Here is a 22,390-nt window from a genome sequence, read left to right on the forward strand (position 1 = left end):
TTATGCTGTGTAACTTAATAAAACAATGAAGAAAAATTTATTATGTGGTACAAAGTGATTCCCTACCATTTTGATTAAACTAATTTACTGAAATTTACAGTGCAAGTTGCAATGATGTAATGACCAATATGAAGCATGCAGATATATTATAAATCAAGCAAAATGAAAATCTGCTTTGTGCATTGTATTGACTTTGGACATGAAAAAAGTATACGCAAAATGATTCAATTTCAGGCTGTATCTGAAACTTTTGTGAGGATAAAGAAAACTCCTTGATTCATTTTTAAGGAAATGGCGACGGCGCGAAAAATAGTCAAAAGCTATAAATTCCACGCATGAATTATGCTATGGAGATAGATACATACTACTTTTGCCATGATAAACGGGCTTTGTCTTGCAAGACATTTAGAACATCTCCAACGAAGTGTCATAAAAATTTCATCTTAATTTTTTTGGTTCATTGGAGGAACCATGATGCGACAAAATGGATAACGTATAAATTGTTTTTTTTTTTTTTTTAAGGAACGTATAAATTGTTAAGTATTTTAAATAAGATATGATATCATGGAATAATATTGGATTAAAATATAAAATAAAAACATGGGTTGTTTAAGAATTATATAATTTTTTTTACTATTGGAGCAAAATGGATATGAGTTTCATAAGTATGATGTGGCATTGAAGGACCATTGTTTTAGTTGTGTATGAAATTCAAAGTAGGTTCCATAAAAAAATGACCGTTAAAGATGCTTTTAGGTTGATAAACGCAAAGAGCATATCAAACTAGAGCTTTCAATATTGAGTTTCAAACACTATGAAACCGATTTATAACATTTTGTTTTCCATTGTAGCATATTTACGTGACAATCTAAGTTTCATTCGAAATTACATAATACCTTATTTAAGCTATCACTCATATGAATATGATGTACCAATAAAATCAGTTGGAATTGGAAAACTTATCTTGTGTGTCTCACATATTCTCGGACAAAAATTAATCACGGTTAAATATATAGTCGTGAAAACTTTATAAGATAACATGATAACTCCAATAATATAGTTGAAATTAAGAAAATAAATACAAATATAATGACTTTAGTTAGGTTTAGTCTCGAGCATAAAAAAATTAAACCAAAGCATATGTTTATTTTTATAGTGGTGGCCACAAACATGCGTTATTTTAAAGCTACAGTAAGATAGCTTCTACATTAACGTAATTTGAAACGCGAAAACAAACAAGCTACACGCTGTTAAACGAGTATTTTGGAGACACTTTTTACCATTTCTCTTCTCTAGGAAAACAATAGACCACACTATTACAATTTGTGCATGAACAGACGTGGGATGATAGAAATATTGGTCAATGAATCCGATGGTAAATATTAAAAGCAGCCCACTAAAATGCAACAACGCCTATACAAATTTCATAACAATTCCCTCAGCTCAAAATGGGACCAATGAGGAATCGTTGGAGATTTGATGTTGCTAAATTTAACCTTTAATGCAGTGTTTGATAAGAGGAGACAAGAGATATTTTCATGTAGGGATAAGTAAGGTCCGGTTAGTGGAGAAAATAAATGAGTAAATATTAGTATTAAATATTCTAGTTGATTGACATGATAAAAGAGGAAGTTGAGGAGGAAACCATTGTAGGACTACCAAAAAAGGAGCTAATGAGGAAAAACACTTCTTTTATTTTATTGCTTACAGCGAAAGAAACTGATTTTAAAAGTTAATTTTTTTAATATATAAACTAGAAATTCACTTATGAAAAAAGGAAAAACAAAAAATTGGAGGACATGCACCAACGTTCTCTCAATATCAATAAATAAAGAGGAAATTATGATGAAGAAAAAGAACAATTTTAGTCTTACTTAGAATATTCTTATACTAATTTTTAAATTGTACTTTATATAAGTATATTTGAGTCAACGTATTTAAGTTATTTCATTAACAAAGTTAAATATAATGGAATATGAGGTAAGATCACAACAATATAGTAGATCAGATTCAAATATTTATTTAAAATAATAGCGATTACAATTAGTATTTGACATTGTCTTAAAAGAGGTGTCTTCTGCGTAACAACATACAAATAAAAATAAAATATTTTGCTATATTTTTACTTTCAAATCCTTAAATATTATACCAAAATATAACCTTTAGTTAAGAAAAACAAGATCTCATACCCATCATCTAAATGTTCTTCTTTTATTTTTATATTATTAATAATTCTAATGAACATTATTGAAGTATTTATTGAAAAACATTCATTGTGTTACATTTTAAAAATATTCAATATTTTTAATAATAATATTTTACAGGCCATATTAATATCCAATCTTATCTTCTTAGCTTTTCCACCAATCTTTTTAATAACTAAGAATATTTTTTGGCCGTATTAATTGCATAGGTTACTTTTAGAGAAACTTACTAACTAAGTTTAATTCTAATATAAATTATTATTATTACCAGCGGTCAATTTCTTAAAAAAATTATGATATAAAATTAAGAATAGAGAGAACAAAAAAAAAAAAAAAGCGGAAATTGCAATGCGTGAATTAATTAATTAATTAATCAATTAAATTGAATAAAACAATTAGAAGTAGAACAAGCAGTAGAACGAGAAAAGGGGAGAAAAAGCACAGAGAAAAAAAGTTTGTAGAAGATTGGAGGGAATGAAACCACGAAACAAATTAAGCGGTTAAATTAAGCGAAAAATAATCTCAGAATCGCGTTTTAATCGAGATTCCACGTTTGGTAGAAGTTGAAGTTGATGATCCTATTCCAATTCCAATAACCGTCACCATGCCTAAAATGAAGCAACTCCTTCGAAAGCTTCATATCGGTGGTGGCGCTCCTACTTCTCCAATCAACAATCACAATACAATCGCAAACGCAAACGCAAACGCAAACGTAGCATTGCCACTTTCTCACTCCGATTCTCTCACTACAACTCCTTCTCCTTCGCCATCTCCTTCTCCGTCTCCGACGGTTGTTCAGAATCCGCGAAACGACGGCGCCGGTGTGAACGACTTTAATCTGTTACAGGAAGAAGAGTTTCAGGTTCAATTAGCGCTTGCGATTAGTGCTTCTGATTCCGATCCGAAGGATGTTGATGAATCTGCTCAGATCGATGCTGCTAAACAGATCAGCCTTGGCTATTCTGCTTCTCTTACGGATACTCCTGCACTTGTTCAGTTTCAATCGCTTCGTTATTGGGTAATATTATTGTTGTTAATTTGAAGTGTAATTGGAGTTAGGGTAGTCAAATTATGTGTTATGTGTTTGTTTCTTGTTTTGGGAAATGTTTCTGAATTAGGTATTTTGGCTTTTTATGCTTAGTGCTTAGTTAGTTCCATTAATGGTGAAATTATTAATTTGTTTTGGAACTTTTCTCCTTTTGATTTTGGATACTCTGAATTATGGAATTACTTTAAGTAAATATATGCTTAGTGTAGAATTAATTTTAGACAACTGGTGGAGGTGTTCATATTTAGTGTCTGACACGCCTTGAATAGGATTATATCCAGTAGAGCGAATATGTATTTTTAGGCTCTGAAGAAGGACAACTCTAGCAGCATTAGACATGTCGCAGTGTCCTACATTTGTATGACAAGTGTCGGAAATCTCAAACAGATGTCCTAAAATAATTTATTTATTTATTCTTTGTTCAGACGCTCCTTGAATCAGTGTCTGACACCCGTATGACACTCACACGACACGTGTCGGACAACCTGAGACAAGTGTCCCAAAAAAACATTACTTTTAGGTGGACATCCAAGAATATTTATCACTTTCTTGCCAAGTCATAATGTTTATTTTTTTAAAACCTGATTGTGGCTGTCTGTAAGGCCTAGATCAACTGGCAAATGTCGATATTGTTAGGTTGTACACCTTCACCTGGGTTCGTACTTGGGACCTCACAGTTCTGTGTGTGAGTTTTAGGTGGTGATTGTCACTTTGTCTACAGATTAAAAAAACTGACTGTGGCAAGATGGTGAAACGTAGTTAAACGGACGTATACAATTTTTTGCATTGTTTGTGTATAGTTAGTTATTAAACTCGTGAACGATATATTATGAAGGTTACATTTCATTTTGTGTTTGCCGTATCAATATATTTCTTGTTGAAACTTGACTACATCAAGATGAAAAAGGTAATTAGATGTCACCTTAAAATTTTGCTGCGTTGTTGGGGTATAGTTGTTAAAGTCATAAATGATATACAATACAATGAAGAATGTAGTTGAAAAAATAGATTTTGTTTATATCTGTTTTGGATGTGCAATTAAGTCTGACTTCTTGCTGTTTATGGACATTTGAACTTGATATATGATGTTGATGATGATGTGTTTTCTTATTTGGCAAAATTGAAAAACTGGAAGTTATATATTGAGGATGTCTTTTTTGAAGCAGACTGTGTTTTTATCTCTGGCAGAATTATAATGTCATTGCTTATGATGAGAAAGTGATGGATGGGTTTTATGATGTCTATGGGATCGATGCAAGTTTAATTGAACGTGGAAAGATGCCATTGTTGGTGGATCTGAAAACTGTGCCCACCTCACGAAATGTTGATTATGAAGTAATCTCGGTGAACCGTGTTGTTGATGTCGAGCTAAGTCAGCTTGAGGAAAAAGCCCGTGCCTTGTTTGAAGAGTGTTCTGTTACCGAACTAGGACTGTTTTTGAGTGGCTTAATCCAGAAACTTGCTGATGTTGTTGTTAATAGAATGGGTGGACCAGTTGGTAGTGCTGATAATATCATGACAAAGTGGGCTATGAGGAGCCGTGAATTGCGAGATTCTTTAAGAACTGTCGTCCTTCCTCTTGGCTGTCTAGATGTTGGACTTTCACGTCACCGAGCCCTACTTTTTAAGGTAAGATTTTCTCAATTTATTGCAGATAATTTGTATATACAATTCGGACACTTGAGAGTTGAGACAATCATCCTGTTGTATGTGGAATACATTTTATTAATTTTTATGACTCATTTGATTTTTTCTATTCAATTGTGGAGTGTGCATATGATTATCTATTTTTGTAGTTAGTAATGCCTATCATTTGTTCAACAGCAGAATTCAGATTATATTAAAAGGCAATATATGCAACTAAAGTAAAGTTCCTTTATTTCTCTCTAGTAGAGAACATTTACTTATAGCTTACCTTGAATTTCGATTTCATACTTGGTCATTCTCAACCAATTTATTTGATTTCAACTGAAGCTAGTTTCATTCTTCTGATGCTTAGGTACTTGCTGATAGGATTAATATTCCCTGCATGCTTGTAAAAGGGAGCTATTACACAGGAACCGATGATGGGGCTGTGAATTTGATTAAAGCTGACGATGGAAGGTATTTATCTTTTGGTAGAATGTTGATTCCCTTTTTAAATGTTGCTTTGAAGGGAGTTTAATTCAATGAACATTTTTAATTAGCCTCTCCTCTTGCATAGTTGATGAATGATGGCAATTGGCATGTATTCTCTTGAGTCGGAAACTCTTCTGTATACTTCTTCGTAATGATAGTCTGGACTCCTGAGGCAGAGATTCCAAAAGCAGTTTTATTTCGCAATTTTATTTTGTATTTCTAATCCTTTCAAAACTCTTCCTGTCATTTGAGATGGAGAATTGGCCCACGTTTATAAAGTTAATGAGTATATAAAGTTGTTAACTTAAATTAAGTATAGGATTTTGAGGTAAATATGATTTAGGATGTACGAGAACAATCATTTAATTTATAGATTGTTGTAGTTTATTAATTGCAATTTTTACTTTGATCCTCTTATGACTTTTGGTTGATTAATTTGAACGATCTTTTTTCATAGAAATTGGACCACCAACAGTTTATCTTATATCTTTTAGCATTATGCTCCTGTCATATTTGTCAAACGACCCTCTAATTAAACTAACTGTGCCAATCTTGTGTTAATGTTAGAACATTTTTAAGTTCTGTTATTAAATTGTATGCTGCAGTGAATACATTATTGATATGATGGGTGCTCCTGGTACTCTTATTCCTGCTGAGGTGCCCAGCAGTCAGATCCAAAACTATGGTTTTGCTGGTAGGGATTTTGCAGAGATTGCAGGACAACATAACAACTTATATCCAATGCTTGGTGATGAAACTGATGTGCTGGGGGTATTGTCTGATTGTACCGTAGGGAGGGTCCAGACAAAAGAATTAATAAAAATTGGAAGTCAAACAAAACCAGATGAAATAAATCATGCTAAGGTAAATGAAGCAGGGAGATTTAAGCATACAGATGCGTATGGATCCTCATCACATCCAGAGTCATCACATGCAGAAAACATGCATGTAAAAAATGTGTCACAGTATGTTCTCAGTGCCGCAAAGAACCCAGAGTTTGCCTCAAAACTGCACACTATTCTTTTAGAAAGTGGTGCATCACCTCCTTCTGATCTTTTTTCAGATATGAATTCCCGACATGGGGGTTTAGATACTGTTCAAGCTGACCAAAATAGGCTGTTATTAAGTTATGACAAGTCTCTCTTACTCCCTCAAGGAGTGGGCTCTGCTGGTAATACTAGGTTATGTCAAGCAGTGGCCGAACAGCAAAAAGAATTACACACTGATGCCATTGAATTTTATGATTCTTTGCAAAGTAGTTGTACAAGGAATGCTTTTGCAACTGTTTCCGGTAAAGATAGCGATATTGAGCAGTCTAATCCATTAATTGTTGACTTTGCTTGTCTTAATACACACAAGACATGTAAAGAAAAGTGTCCGGAGTCTTCCTTGCCCAAGACAGTCCTTTCTTGCAAAAGGCATAATGGTGTTGAATGTTTTTGTGATGATGATGAAAGTGGTCCTAGAAATGAGGCTGGAGCTTCTTCGAATAACATTGAACTTGGGAATGATTCAGTCATTCAAATAAACGAGACGGTCATTGGAGATTGTGTCCTATATGATGACGATAAAACCAAGAAAGTTCACCCAATACTTGGTGAAGACACACAATGGGAAATTCAATGGGAGGATCTTGTCGTTGGCGAGCGTATTGGTATTGGTGAGTATATTCCCATGCTTTAAATATGATTTTTTTTGGATTTAAAACTATATAAAATCTTAGGGTCTTGAATAAGTATCTTTCTATAAGATAATTAAAACTTATTAATTTCGCATAGCTCATTGTTTTTTTTAAAACTCGGTATCCGGCCCAAGGTCGTATTTCTCATTGTCGCTTCACGCAATTTGGATTTTTTTCGATGTTGCTATTTGATATAGTGGATTGCATTGCATTAATAGAAATTAAGTAAAAGGTGGTTGAAAATGTGCTAATATATGTCTCTGTTTATGATGTAATCCTGCAAATCTAACTTCACAGAACTGTCCTTGTAGGTTCTTACGGTGAAGTTTACCGTGCTGATTGCAATGGCACTGTAAGTCTGCTCATACTTTGTTATGTTGTCTTAACTCGTCTTGAGCACTTCAACAGTTTCCTGCCGTGTGTCATTTTCTTACTATTTAAAAAGTTAGAATTGCATAATCTGAAAAATTCTAGGTAACTGCTAGACGACTTCATCGTTCTGCTTTATGCCAGGATTTTATATAGAGATTAACATTAATATTTGTTGTTAATTTTTCCCCAATTTGTCACATTTTGTTTCATATTATAGTATGGTCATAGTCACATATCTACGAACAGGTTTTTTCAGTTTCTACTCATAATTGAGTCTGTTCTGTTCCGTGAGTAATTTCATGAAGAAAGAATCCAGATTGTCGATGAAATTTATACTTCTGCTGAAATTTGTAATGCTATGCTTTTGAAGTGACACCACAAATTATGCTATATTAGGCCTGACCTAGTCTCATGATATAAGCGATTAAAACGTTTAAAAATACAAGTGTAAATTGCTTGTTTCATTAGCCGTTAAATACTCCTTTTCTGATAGCCATTGCTGAAATCAAGATTTATCAAAATTCTGACTTTTGTGTGGAGGAGGGTGTAGAGAGTGTCTACCTCATTCATCTGATTTGAGATAACTTGGCCAAGGCTTAGTGAAGGTCTCTATGTATTTGTGCCTTCATTCTGTTACGCTATCTTCAGATATTTTATAAATGCCTTTTATTGATGAATATACACATTTTTCCCCTTCTACAATTGGACTCATGTAGGCTAAAGCCATTTTATCTCTTCTGTGCTATGTATTCATTTTAATTTGGTGTTGGAACTTTTATTGCTTGTCTCCATGGGATAGTCTCGTTGTATAAGACTTGCTTCATTTGTGAAAGTACTTAGTGTTTTTGTTTGTATGGTTGGATTGGCAATGGCATTACAGGAAGTTGCTGTAAAGAAGTTTCTAGACCAAGACGTCTCTGGCGATGCACTAGATCAGTTCAAATCGGAAGTGAGCAACTATTACTATATAAATATGTTTAATGCATTCATATGCACATACAAGATTCATGCCCTTATATTGCCTTGTACAGATTGAGATTATGCTAAGGCTGCGGCATCCTAATGTTGTGCTCTTCATGGGAGCAATTACTCGTCCTCCTCATTTCTCTATCTTGACAGAGTTTCTTCCTAGGTTAGTTTAACTATTTTTTGATGCAATGAGTTACATACAGTCTATCCCTTTTTGTAGTTTTCTTGAATAAACGTATTGTTTATGCTGACGTAAAGTTTTTTTTTCTTTTTGTATATTGATTCTGGACCATATATCATGTTTTGTTGATGTTGTTTACGAGTTCACCAACATTTTCTCAACATGAAACTTTGGCCTTAACCAAATCATATGATTAATTAATTCCTCTATATTATTGTTTTGCTCATTAAAATATATCGGTTGCTTTGATACAGAGGCAGTTTATATAGGATATTGCATCGTCCCAATCTTGTACTTGATGAGAAGAGGCGGTTGCGTATGGCTCTTGATGTGGTATGAATTGGAAATACTTGTCCTCCTTTCATTTGGTGGTATAAAAATAATTTTTTAGGAAGACAGGGAAAAATTGTAAATAGGCTGGGGGTAAGGTATCCTCCAGAACAGAAAAATCTACATGCGACAAATAAATATATGTTGAGTCTCAAGAAAGTAGTAAGGCTGTTAGTTGCTTCTCAGTGTGAGCATCCCCTTTGATATGGCCATAAGATGAATACCAAATAGAGGCCCTAAATTTAATTATATCTTAAAATAAGTTTTGGAGTTAAGAAGACTTCCTAAAAAATGTGAGCATTTATCCCCAACCAAATTACTGTATGCGCAACATATTGTCACAAAATCATAGCCTCCTTATTCATGTCAAAGTCTAAGGTTGGGGGTTGCTCTTTCCTCACCAAGAACTCCAAAAACTGTCATTTTAATTTTAGATGTTATTTCCCACTTTCCTTTATTTGATGTAAATTTACTTCCCTCTTGTCAGGCTAAGGGAATGAATTACTTGCACACCAGCCATCCTCCCGTTGTCCATCGAGATTTAAAGACTCCAAACCTTCTTGTTGACAGAAATTGGGTTGTAAAGGTAATAGTCATCATACTTAATTTCTTTGTCTTCGGAATTTACCTCACAATAGCTGAATATAAAAGTAACATCAAATCAATTGAGTGTTAGTTAGAAGAGAGTAATAAATATAAAGTGTGAAAATCTGCATTTGTTTTTGCTTCGAAGGAGTTAAATGAAAGAAAAGAAAAGTGGAGTGGATATGTTTTCTCTCCGCTGTTCACAAACTTTCTTCTGCTGCTGACAAATACAAAAATTGAAGAAACATAAATTATTTATAGATCCAATAAACCAGTGATGGAATATTACCGATGATCTCGTTGTGTTATTTGAATTTTTTATTGGAAAATGTTTTAAAAACTTTTTCTTAGAAGTTGTGGGAACAGATGATTGACGAAGTGTATGTAAGTGGGGTATGTAGATACTTACAAAACAAATTTTACACGAAACCCATTCATTGTTATTCATTCTCTATTTTAATATTCACCTTGTTAAGAATTTCTTGATATCTAATAAAATTGTTCTTATTTATTTTTACTTGTACACATAATGTATATATACATGAGCATAGGGTTGCACACGCAACTATGAAAAGTATTTTGCTCCATAACAGTAACAACTATAGTAATTAAATGTTAAACGATTTCATCGCATGCATATGAATAATTTATAGCAACGAACGTCGAGTTAGTCATGTGAAATTCTCTAATTTATGCTCGCATACCAAGATGTATATTTTATTAACTTGTAACTAACTAATCTTTTTGCATTTTGAGTTGAGTTTTCTCCAACTATGAATAGGACGGTTGTCTTAGCCATGTTCACTTGTTAATATGTTTTCAATTAGTGTGGAATATCGATTATGGCATTACATTGGTGTACAAAACTAGAGACTATTATATTAATACTGACAACTAAAATGTGTTTGACATGGCCCGTGTGTTACTATACAACAACAACAACAACCAAGCCTTTTCCCACTAAGTGGGGTCGGCTACATGGATCAAATGACGCCATGGCCTGTGTGTTACTATGTTTGTTAATTATGCCTTTACATTGCAGCATAATTACTCTTAAGCTGTTGGTTTGCAAAAATAATAATAACTGCCGGTTTACCAAAATCTTAAAGAATTGTCAGTGAATAGTTTATTTCCACTTTTAACTCCTGCAAGTGATGTATATAACTTCTTTACATTGATCACCTTTACCTTATTCCAAATTGAAGATTAATGAGAAATAATGTTTTTCTCATCTATTGCATTGTTATAATGCCTTCACAGTTTTGTGACATTTATAAAACCCTTTTCTTATCTTTCGTATTCTATTATAAAGTAGATAAATATTTATTATTGTTGTTATTATTATCTCGTGTTTATTTTATAACAGGTCTGTGATTTTGGTCTGTCACGCATGAAGCACCATACATATTTGTCATCGAAGTCATGTGCTGGAACGGTAATTCGTCATTCCATAAAAGATTTTTGAAAATTCTGTGATGACTCATTAATTCATTTATCATCGATATAAATTACAGTTATACCTGGTGTCTTTCGAAGGTATATTTTAATGAACACAACCTAAACATATATTTTTTTACAGCCTGAGTGGATGGCGCCAGAAGTTTTACGCAACGAGCCTGCCAATGAGAAGTAAGTTAATTCTGCATGTGTATGCTTTCATTGAAAGGTAGATATAAGAGTTTAGGATGTAATATCTAGAGTTTTCATGATGCAGGTGTGATGTATATAGTTTTGGTGTGATCTTGTGGGAGTTAACTACCACGAAAATCCCATGGCATGGCATGAACCCAATGCAGGTTGTTGGAGCTGTTGGATTTCAAAATAAACGTCTTGAGATTCCAGAAGAAATGGATCCCGGAGTAGCTCAAATAATACGTGATTGCTGGCAAACGTAAGTATTAATTCACCATTTACGTCGTCTGATTGTTACTTTAGCATCTAAAACTATGAACGACGCAAGAATTTCTAAAATATGTGTAGCGCAGTAACCATGTTTCTCATCCTTTCATTACATTAGAATGTGAGCCAAGAGATTGACAGTTCTTGAATAGCTGGTACTTTAAAGAAGCCATATTCTAGACACTCATTTGATGTCGAAAAAATTGAAGGCAGATTTCCACTAGTTCATTTATCAGTTTTGCTATGTTACTGTTATTTGATAGTGGTTTTTATAATAATTTAATGATATGCTAAATATGCTTCATGATAGATCGATCGTGAGTTGTAATTATGTGTGATAAATAAAGGTTTGGTCTTTGTAGACTTCGGTTCATATTTTCCTTTCGGATATTGATCATATAGGGAACAAAACCTGAATAAGTTGAAATCGTAGGGACTATTTCTTCATGTAAACTAGGGATCAATAACTTAACTATTAGAAACCATAAGAACTAAAACCCATGAGTGCAAAATTGTCAATGACAGAATGGAATGAAATCTATATGTGAAAATATTTCGACAAATAAAAGGCTATGAGGATATGAATACAAATTTGTGGAAACTTCCTGATTTTTCTTTTAATAGATTGTGCTATTGGATTGATTTTAATTCTGTTGATTTTGATGCAGGGAGCCACACTTGCGGCCATCCTTCTCACAGCTGATGTCTCGTCTTTACCGTCTTCGCCAATTGGTTGCCCGTAAAACGGGCTCTACACATTAAATATTGTCCATAACATATCTCTATTGTAATAATACCAGAAGTTGTTCCTTGGTTCAAAGAACCAGAGCAGCTGAAGGTATGTTTTATATCACGTCATATTGAAGTGTCGGTTCATTCATGTTGGGACTGGACACAACCGGTTCATAAATGAACATGGTCCCTCCCCAATATCTGCGTAAGTGCAGCAGAGGTTTATTTAGAGTAGGGTAAAAAGAGAAGAAAACAAACGGAAAAAAAAAGTTACAAAATTATTCTTTGCCTGCAGAGGTCATATTTGGAATTGTAAACATGCTATCTCTGATGTTATCTGGTTAAGTGTAAAAAGAAAAAGAACAGAAACAGAAATGAGAAAGAAAAAAAAAGTATCAACATTTGTGTCACTCAACTTGAGTTTTCTTTATCATGTATACTTGTCAATTATTATGATCAATATCTCCTGAAAGCTAATTTGACTGTCGGTACCGGAATGCAATACCAAATGGTATGAGAAAGATTAAAGAATTGAAAGGAGAGTAATAAATAGTTAATGATATAATAAGAAAAATAACATTAATGTTTTATTGATATTGTAGCGACAAACAATTTAGGATAATTTTTGTTCCAAAGCGACATATAATTGGGACGGAGGGGGTATCTATTAACTACTTTTTGGCAGAACTTTTATTTTTTTATATAAAATTATCCTTTTCAACTCAATTCTATAAATTTAAACAGAAAATTTAACTATGCCAAAATTGTAGAAAACTTAAAAACCAATTATCTTTTGGTTGAACATATATTTTTTGCAATACAATTGCCATAAAAACTTATTTAATTTTTCGAATTTAAATTTAGAAACACAATATATTAAAAGTTAGTATCTTAGCATAAGGTATAATACAACAAAATACAATAAAAAAAAATGGTAGTATAAATAAATAGATGAAACGAATTTGTTTCATCATTTATATCCAATGACTCGTAAATAACTCAATAATCATTTTATAAACCATGCAGACATGAACAGAACTAGGTAAACAATGAAATAGAGTAAGTAGGTAGAACTTGAACCCCAACAACAATGACCACAATGCCCATACACATGTCGCCATCCACCCCAAAATCATTCCCTTCATCGACTAAATTCAAGAAACGGAGCAGTGTGTCCTGTTCCGCAAGAACAGCAACCCATAACAAGTACCGGTCTTTGTCAACTTGGTACCGTTTTGATGGGCTGCCGTTGATGTTGCATACGGCATTCGCCTCTTTGTTGTAGGCTAAGTAACACTATTTAGGAGACACAACAAGATACAATTAAGGATAATTAAGCAACATCATAGTTGATAAGGATGTTTATTTAAACACCTTTGGAATTGTTCATTACATAAGAGTTAGCTTTGTTAATTGTCACAATCAATTAACCAATTTCAGAAATTTAAATAATACAGTGAACTGAAAATCCATTTCTTAGTTGTTTCATTTTTTTGCTGCAACTTAGCATTGACTCCTCCCTCAACTGTGTCTGTGTGTTGACATTCTGCTTTACCTCTTTTGTCTGTCAAACATGAACAATGAGATAAAGTTGATGATGGAAAGTCTCAAATTGATGTAGTCTATCACTATTACCACCTTTATAAGGGAAAAATAATGGTCCTTAAATGTCAATCATGATTGTCCTCATATTCTTAACTACATGAGTACTCACATATATTTCTAATTTCAGAAGATTGGGTTAGCTTCGGAGCAAACAAAGAGCAGTCAAAATTTCCGCCATGTTATCGAAGTTTACGCTTAAAGAAAGAAAACTTAGATCAATACAAGGTGTAGGAAGCTTTACTGGCAAAACACCTGCAGCCAAATACTGAAGCAGAACAACAATAAAGGATTTAAATTAGAATATAATGTTTTTAATACATACGGATCAGGAGTTGCATACACATGATCGTTGTTCATATTAGACAACAATAGGTGAGTCACTCCTAAAGTCAAATTCAAAATTCAGATGCTCAAGCTTTTACCTTTAAAAAATAACTACCAATCTCTAGGCTTTGTATGTGAGGTCGATGATCAAAAAATTTGAGCAAATTGCTAGAACATCCAGGCGATCTACTTGGATTGCTTTCTGAGGTCAAATCAAACCAGGAATCAATGACTATAGTAGCTAACTGAAAAGTGTTGTCAAAGGTAATACCCTCGAATAGACCTTCGATTTCAAAAAACTTGAGATTTGGTGCATGGATATTAATTTGGGTTAAACCATCAACTTCTGTCAATTTCATCTTTTCAAGCAAGGGGCATTTGGATATCATGTTTTCAAAAGCATCTTGATCCACTGTAACCAGATTTAGATCAAGACTTTTCAAGTTTCTGAAGCTTTCAAACACCATCGGAGGTTTAAGCCAACACCATCTTAATTTTAAGTTGTGTAAACTTTGACATGAGAATAAACACCAAGGTATCTGGTAGTATTCTTCCTCTATCCAAACTTCCAGCACAAGCTCTTTAATAGACCTTCCAATTAGATAAAGAATCCACCGATCAACGTCACTCACAAGACTCCCCTCACCAGGGAGATCATAGTTACAGAACTTGAACATGTTGATTGGCCCAGAATGAAGTAAAAGTACATGATCAACCATTTTCGAAAACTTGGGCTCAATAACTAAAGGGTCTTGGGAAGCTTCAGCAGACACACATTGTCTATCAAGCACAAGATTTGGAAGTGTATACCATTTTTTCCTCCAATTCCTCGACAAAACACTTGTTCTCACTGCGTCCCTAATCGGCAAGTAAGACATAATCTGATCTGTTACATGACCTGGCAACCAACTAATTCTATCCGGTTCCGCATCAAGAGTAGACTTTGTTCGTTTCCTTTCCTTTTTAGATAGATGCATTCATATTCAAACCAATTCAAATCAAGAAAACAAAGTAGGTTAGTGTATTTATGCATCTAAGTATGCATACTAGAATTATAGCTAGGTACACATAGCGAACCTTGAAATTCAAATTATAAAGTGGTGTGATTACTATACAAGTATGGTTTACTGTTGAAATTGATGGAATGAAATGCGTATTAATATTACAGTTACAGAGAAGAATAAGGGTTTCAGAAATTACCATGTCAAGAGAGAGAGAGAGAGAGAGAGAAGGGTTTTTTCCAATTTGAGATGAAAAGGGGTTTAGGGTTTACATGCCGTCACTGTACGGTCTACGACAGTGACATCCTGTAACGGTATCAATTTACTCCCACGTGTTATAGATAGTGTTTAATAAAAGCTAAAATATGGTTTTAGTCCCTGCAAATATGCCTCGTTTTGATTTTAGTCTCTGTAAAATAAAAATTTTGTTTTTAGTCCCTGCAAAATTTTTTGTTTTTGAAAATAGTCCCTGACCCCACTTTTGTGATGATTTGTATACGTGGCACATTATAACTGAACCAATTTTATAGTTTTTGGTCCCTGCAAAATATTTTGTTTTTAAAAAAGGTCCCTGCAAAATATTTTAGGGACTATTTTCAAAAACAAAATTTTGCACGGACCAAAAACATTTTTTTTTTACAAGGATTAAAACCAAAACGAGACATATTTGCATGAACTAAAATCATATTTTAACCTTTAATAAATTAGTCGGATGTTTTGTCAAAAAAAAAACTAGTACTATCATTAATGTGTCAACATAATATTAGATCAATGTGAAAATAACCGACAAAATATGTTAATTAAAGATATTTTAGAATATTCTTGAAATTGTAAATTTTAATCAATTTGTTGGTATTTGTAGGGGTTAAATTGATATTAGGTTGGTAATTTCAAGAATGAATTTGAAACTAAGCTCTTCTATCTGTAGGCGACCCACATCAACTTTTTTGGTAAGAAGATTGGTGGAAAAGTTCTTGGTTCTAGGTCCTAGGTTGTTTTAGATTATTAAGTTTCGATCTACATATGTTAGTGAGATGGGTTCTTGGGTTGATCCTGTGTGGGTGTGAGAGTTCAATTTGAGGCTTAGGTTGTGTTGGGAGTAGGCTTTAGCAGTAGAATTGTTGGTGGTGTTAGATGTATACCTGATTGGAAGGTTTTCCTTGATGTTGTGTTTTCGGTTCGTTCTTCGTACGATCTTCTTTCGGAGGAGACCATGCCAACAATTAGTAGAGTGGCAAAGCTAACTTTGATTCTTCATTGGATTTGGAAAAGTTGTGCCTCATCGAAGGTCCAGGTGTTTTCCTGGCAACTCATTTTGGATAGAATCTTGATTAGAGTAAACCAGCTCAAGCGTGGGGTTATTAGTGTTCAGGATAGTTATCTTTTTCTATTTTGTTGGGTGTGTACGAAGACGGTAGATTATATGTTTGTTACTTGTGGGATGATCTATACCGTTTGATATATGAATGTGAATTGGTTAGGTTGGTATTGGGCATTTTTGAATAAGGCTTTGGGGTTTCACTTTTTTTGTCTCTTGTTCTGTGTAGTGTATGCTTGGTTCATCATCACGAAGTTATAAATTCTGCTCTTCTTCCAACAAGTTTTGCTCCCACCCAACCAAAATGACTAAAATACTCATACGTGAGTTGACTAACGCAAGTACTAATCATGCTTTAGTTAACTCACGCAACAATTTACACCTGTGTGAATTAATTTACGCTGGTTTTGTTTCATCCATTATCCAATTTTTTCACACATTGTGTGGCTAGGGAAATGTGCGATGGCTATTGATTGTACTATGTTAAAACTGATGGTTGACCTTTTGGACTTATACATAAATAATGTGGAGCCATGTGATGAGGATAATCGATTAATCAATGGCATCATCATTAGGTAAGTTCAGTGTGAAAACAAGATCATCATGGCACATTAATTGTACATTTGTGTGTAAAGCTCTATTTGGGCCACTCTCTTATGAATCAACTAGACCTTGCACCCGTGCTGCCGCACGGGTCATATTGATGGAAAATACATCATTCAAATAAATAAATAGAAAAGGTGCTTTAGTACCAATACAATGGTACTAAAAAATACAATTAAAATTGAGTTCATGTTGGTACATTGTGGAAAATTTCTTTGTAAACAACACTTGAAGTGTAGTGCAGCCACAAATAACACATTTTAGACAAAACAATCAACATACATTTATATTTATATTTATATTTATATAATAATAATTTAGCAAGAATCGACAAAATGCTTCCAACCATACCCAAAACTGATTCACGAACATAAGGTTCCTTCATTTCATCGTTGCACATACGTCTATACGAATTCTCGTTAGCATATGAGGTTGCATGCTCGTCCAATATAGGATGGCCTATACCTATGTAATTAAAATAACTATCTTAATATAAATATGAGCAATATTAATATTGCACTAATGGTATAAGCTATAGCTATGGTTGTTGTATCGATGTAATTACCATCTTCATCCATTAGCAATATTTGGAGGTACTATCTTAATATACATAGGTTACCATTGGTAATATCATAGAATGGACAAATTCCTCCATGAACCTTGTGCCTCATGGTGGGCACCATCACGACAAAAATAACTTATACCATTAGTGCAAAAAATTAAACAACCATTGTTCACCTTAGGCCTCTCCATCCTATAACATAATCACCAAGCCTTTCTTGATTGCAGCATTCCCTTCTGCATCTTTTACAACAAAAGTGCATGGCAATATCAATTTTATCCACTTCATGCCAGCGTTAGTCTCCAACACGAACCAGCACAAATCTAGTTGAGCAATGTCGCCGTCTTGCATCGATAATTCAGTGCAATAGAAACTCTTATGCCCTTACAAATTGGGAAAAAAATAGATGTTATGAGTGGAAAATGAAGAAAACGTAAACAGTAGCCGCCATTGGTGAATACATATAAAGAAACGGAAATACAACCTACGAATTGAATTGGAGTTGAAAATGAGGTGGAAAATGATGCGACTCAAAATTCAATTCAATTCATAGAAAGGATGTCAAAGAGGTCATCACCATCGCCAAAACCTCACCTTATTTTAACAACACATGAAATATTGTTGGAGCCTTACAAATACAGGAACAACAGAATAAATAAAACATAAAGAAAAATGATAGAAGTGCAATAAATCAGAGATTATGTAGATTTAGCCTAAAATTATCAAAGGTTGGAGGGCACAACATATCAAATAACAACATTTGAAACAGAAAAACCTCTCAAACTCTGTTGTAAGAGTTTTACTGACAGTAATATGCTCCAATTGTTATGTTGCAAAAATTGAGGGAGATATGAAGGATTAGTGAAAGAATGAGCAACATCCTGGAATTAGTCAAAGAATGAGCAGCATGAGGAATTACCTCCAATCCAAGCTGCAAATCAAGAATAATGAAACAACGCAACAATTAAAATTTCAATCAATTTTTCATGATATATTAATTTTTTTTCAAAAACTCAAAAGCAATAAATAATAAAAAATTGATTCATACCATTTTACCAAAGAGAAAACGTATCGGGTTGGAGTTGCTGTCAAGGATTGAAATAGTGTGAACCGACTTGATGAATCTCCTTCATCCGTAGCAATTTTTAAAATTTTGGTGAATCTACTTTATGAAAAAGGCATGACAGTGAAGTCTAATGGTTCTAATTGTTTTCCCTTTTAATAATTTCAAAGAAACGTGTTTTGCATTGATTTAGAATTTAAACACTTAAATGTACTACTTAAATAGAGACCTGCAGTTTAGATATTCTGCATGATTATGTTATAAAATGCAGAAAATTTTCAGCATGGTGTAGGTATGTATAAGAATCAAACAAAAATCAAATGTAATTCATGATAAGCTGAGTTGTGGATTGAAAAGTTAAATTTATTCATGAACTTCTGTTAGCTTCCATCAGAAGAAAAAAATGCACCTTTTGCAAAAGCTCCATCAGAAGAAATTTCAGCAAATCAATACTTAAATGTCTAAACAAAAGACCATTCAACAAATCAATACTTAAATGTCTAAAATTAATTTTGATTAAATTGATTCCGGCCAAAAAAGAGTTAAATGTAAAGAGTATGTTTGAATATATTCATGTAATAGTGGCTTGAACAATAAATTCAAGGATAAAAATCAATTGTAGAGGCAACACTCTAAATTATAGCTTCATGTTAGAATAATTCTATTGTTAAAAAAAGTTAGAATCCATTCCGGATGCAAAATCAATTCTACTTGTCGAAATCAATATCAATTTTGCTTTCTCCAAATGTGGAACCAAACATATACTTAATATCGTTTTCTTATCCATATCCAGTAATAATGATCATAAAACAGACCTCACATTATTAAACAAATGACACGTTTTTCAGCACCCTAAAGTATTATATAAAGTTAAAGGAACAAACTTTATAAAACCACATTGTTAGATCAACAAATTCCAGAAACCAAACGGTTCAAAAAATTAAAAAGAAAACTACCTGAAGTTAAGGAATAGTCGAAAGGAAAAAAGTGGCCAGAAGTAAAAAGGAGGGGGCTAATGAAAAGAAGAGATAGAAAAGAGTAAAATGAACTAAATTATCTTCAAGAAATGACAGATACACACTATATACAATTCCAATCAATTATAGTTAGACAAAAGTAGGTTAAACCGAAAGGGACCTATTGGGGTTTCAATGTTCATATAAGTGTTCTTGAATAACAAAGATTAATTGCATAAGATTGAAGACAGAGGATAAATCAAAAATAAAACAGACATAACAGTGAGAGAGAGAGAGAGAGAGAGAGAGAGAGAGAGAGAGAGAGAGAGAGAGAGCTAACCGAGTTTGGTAGATTGAAGAAAGAGATCGGAGATCAAGAGGGAGGCTTTGGTGGAGAAAGAGAGAAGAAGCAGCCATGAACATGGGTCTCCAACGATGGTGAGGTGGAAGGTGATTTGGGGTTTGAAATCAATTGCAGAGAGGGTCGGAATTTGGTGTTGAATGAAATGGAAGGGTGAGGAAATGGCCAAAGCTGGTGCTACCACGGGTGATGGTGGTGATACGACGAAGTTACACTATAGTTATAGCGGCGGGAGTGAACGGTGGCAGTTGTGGGAGAAAAGGGGGGTAGATGACGAACCGTAGGTAGAGAGAGGAGGGTTAGGTCAGTCATGGTTCCCAATGAATGCTTGCTATACCCAGTATTGAAAATAGATGACATTAATTGTTGGCATTTACAATTTACAATGAGATAGAATGATTTTGAAATTTGAAGCATGGTTTAGGGCGCTAGCTTTCAGTAAGATGAATTTGAAATTCAAAATTAGCATTAAATGTGGTTAAGTGCACAATTTTCCCGCTCAAAACCAAGGATTAGGGTTTTGAAAAAGTTGTGTGCATTGTACTTTAGGATTAGATAATAAGGATAAGGATGCCATGCCATCATGCACCGCTGCCCCACCACTACTTTTTAGTGGAATCAATAGCATTGCACATTCCCCTAGCCACACCATGTGTGACAAAACCGGTGTGAGCGTGAGTTAACTCACGCTGGGTTTTAGTGTGTGTTTTCTTCGTAATTTAAGTCACGCAGCGTGAGTTAATTCATACAGGGATATATTCAGTATTTCAGTTGGGAGGCAGTAAAATGTGTTGGGTAAAGAGTAGGATTCCGAGGTTATAGGTGGTTGTTTGGTCTAAGGGCCTAATTTAATATCTATTCCTCCTTGTCCTCCTTCTTTTTTCCAATTTTGGTATCCTTTTCATTATATATATTTGCTATTGAAAAAACAAATTTAAAAGGAGTGACATACTTAATTAAAAGATCAGAGATTTATTTTTTCCCTCAAAATTTTCTTGCAAGCCAAGTGGTATATCTATCAGTTAAATCGAGGGATTAATTTGATATTATTTTTTTGTCAAGAACCGAATTGGTCCACGAGAAAATCGTAAGGAACTAAAATAAGTCTTTACTATAATTAAAATTTTCAATTTCATAGATCAATTTTAAGTATTGTTATTATGAAGGACTAAGTGATACAACCTTACAATGTTAAGGACCATCTTAGATATTTACTCGTTTATTTATCCTATTTATTATCATTTTTGCCACCTAAGTAACATTTATTGCACCAACATATTGGACAATATGGCTACACTACCACAATGGCAATGTTTTTTTGTTACATAAATGTTTAAAGAGTAATGTGTTACTTATAGATCATCCACAAAAGAGTTATTCACGTCGATAATGAGAGTTGAAGCCACGATCGTTCAGGTGCCAAACAATGATGTTATTTTAACCCATTCAAATTATATGTACATTATATATGAATAAATGTCTTTTTTTTTTTTTTTTTCCAATTATGTCATTTTAACAAAAAAAACAATTATTTCAAACTATATGTTATTTTTTGATATCAATAAAATTTTACACTATTTTACCAATTTTATCCTTTTAATTATTCATATATATTCCTTTGTTTTACCAATGTTATTAAGCAATTATTTCATTCAATTAGTTTATTTGCTCACATTCTGTGTACTTGGCTATTTATTAATTTTGTTAAATCAATGATATCAGCCACTATTTAACCATAATACCTTAACAAGGAATATGATTAAAATGATACTAATAAATAAAGTTAGAAGACCCACATAACACAAACCCTAACGTTTATTTGAATAAAACTAAGAGAAAGGACTAAATGTAGTAACAGTAAGAAACTTAGAGGACCGAAATAAATCAATTTTTAGTTAGAGGGTTAATCCGATACCAATTAAATAATTAGAGGACAAAAAAGGTAATTTGGCCGTGAAGTTATGAGAATGACTTTTCTGATGAAGATAAACACTATAGCATCAAAAGTGTAGTGAGTAACACCCCCAATGTTTGTACAGTGGGATCAAAAGTTCAGTCATCATAGTATCATCAATTTATCAGATTAACAAGACTGCACTTAATCTAATTTTATCCTACCTTGTTTTAAGTGTAACACCCCACAAAATGTAACACTTAAGACTATCACATAATATCATCAACTCTTTTTGCATGTTAAAGATGTCAAAGATAAAATAGTACTTGTAAGTCCAATATGTTGCAAGCATTACTAGATGAATTACAATTGATCATTAATCAGTAATCAACAATATAAAAATGAATCAAACATTAAGATCAAAATTAATTTTTCCAAAAAAATCAGTTGTCTGACTGCACCGTAGAAGCTTCCTTATTCATTTTGTTAAATCAATGATAACCACTTTTTTATGATAACCACTTTGAAAACTACTCATAACTCATTAATACATTGGACTATGTATGTGACATTTTATTCATTTT

At 33.3% G+C, this 22,390-nt stretch overlaps 2 protein-coding genes and 1 long non-coding RNA gene across 6 annotated transcripts; 1 reads left to right on the plus strand and 2 right to left on the minus strand.

The window, feature by feature from the left end:
- Positions 1-2,600: 2,600 nt before the first annotated feature.
- LOC11414513 (probable serine/threonine-protein kinase SIS8) lies at positions 2,601-12,534 on the plus strand. Its single transcript, XM_003588959.4, has 13 exons — positions 2,601-3,222; positions 4,441-4,881; positions 5,252-5,355; positions 5,976-7,030; positions 7,363-7,403; positions 8,304-8,372; positions 8,455-8,555; positions 8,828-8,906; positions 9,391-9,489; positions 10,855-10,923; positions 11,068-11,117; positions 11,203-11,379; positions 12,056-12,534. The coding sequence occupies exons 1-13, from the start codon at positions 2,809-2,811 to the stop codon at positions 12,147-12,149; spliced, it is 2,793 nt and encodes a 930-aa protein (XP_003589007.2). The 5' UTR covers positions 2,601-2,808; the 3' UTR covers positions 12,150-12,534.
- Positions 12,535-13,442: 908 nt separating this feature from the next.
- On the minus strand, positions 13,443-16,959 carry LOC11422727 (F-box/FBD/LRR-repeat protein At1g13570). Of its 4 annotated transcripts, none has more exons than XM_024777528.2 (3): positions 16,192-16,959; positions 14,147-15,007; positions 13,443-13,989 (listed from the first exon to the last, which is right to left on the minus strand). In XM_024777528.2, exons 2-3 carry the CDS (start codon positions 14,924-14,926, stop codon positions 13,861-13,863), a joined length of 909 nt encoding a protein of 302 aa, XP_024633296.1. In that variant the 5' UTR covers positions 14,927-15,007; positions 16,192-16,959; the 3' UTR covers positions 13,443-13,860. The 4 variants fall into 4 exon arrangements, with proteins under 4 accessions (XP_024633296.1, XP_024633171.1, XP_013465896.1 ...); XM_024777403.2 differs by lacking the exon at positions 16,192-16,959 and adding an exon at positions 15,249-15,498; XM_013610442.3 differs by lacking the exon at positions 16,192-16,959 and having other exon boundaries at positions 13,443-13,683; positions 13,834-13,989; positions 14,147-15,497.
- A 359-nt stretch (positions 16,960-17,318) lies between these two features.
- Positions 17,319-20,415, minus strand: LOC120579748 (uncharacterized). The gene is made up of 2 exons (XR_005645489.1): positions 18,581-20,415; positions 17,319-18,463 (listed from the first exon to the last, which is right to left on the minus strand). It is a non-coding gene; the product is annotated as an uncharacterized lncRNA (long non-coding RNA).
- Between the last annotated feature and the right edge of the window lie 1,975 nt (positions 20,416-22,390).

The sequence above is a fragment of the Medicago truncatula genome, chromosome 1 (assembly GCF_003473485.1).
Source record: "Medicago truncatula cultivar Jemalong A17 chromosome 1, MtrunA17r5.0-ANR, whole genome shotgun sequence".
Taxonomy (NCBI): Eukaryota; Viridiplantae; Streptophyta; class Magnoliopsida; order Fabales; family Fabaceae; genus Medicago; species Medicago truncatula.

Bases quoted from the DNA above. Each gene is read 5' to 3' on its own strand.
- LOC11414513 (XM_003588959.4), top strand. From the start codon at position 2,809: ATGCCTAAAATGAAGCAACTCCTTCGAAAGCTTCATATCGGTGGTGGC. The intron at 8,907-9,390 runs GTATGAATTGGA...CCCTCTTGTCAG, and splicing joins TGCGTATGGCTCTTGATGTG to GCTAAGGGAATGAATTACTT. The intron at 11,380-12,055 runs GTAAGTATTAAT...ATTTTGATGCAG, and splicing joins ATACGTGATTGCTGGCAAAC to GGAGCCACACTTGCGGCCAT.
- LOC11422727 (XM_013610442.3), bottom strand. From the start codon at position 15,025: ATGCATCTATCTAAAAAGGAAAGGAAACGAACAAAGTCTACTCTTGAT. The intron at 13,990-14,146 runs GTAAAAGCTTGA...GTTCTGCTTCAG, and splicing joins TTGGTAGTTATTTTTTAAAG to TATTTGGCTGCAGGTGTTTT.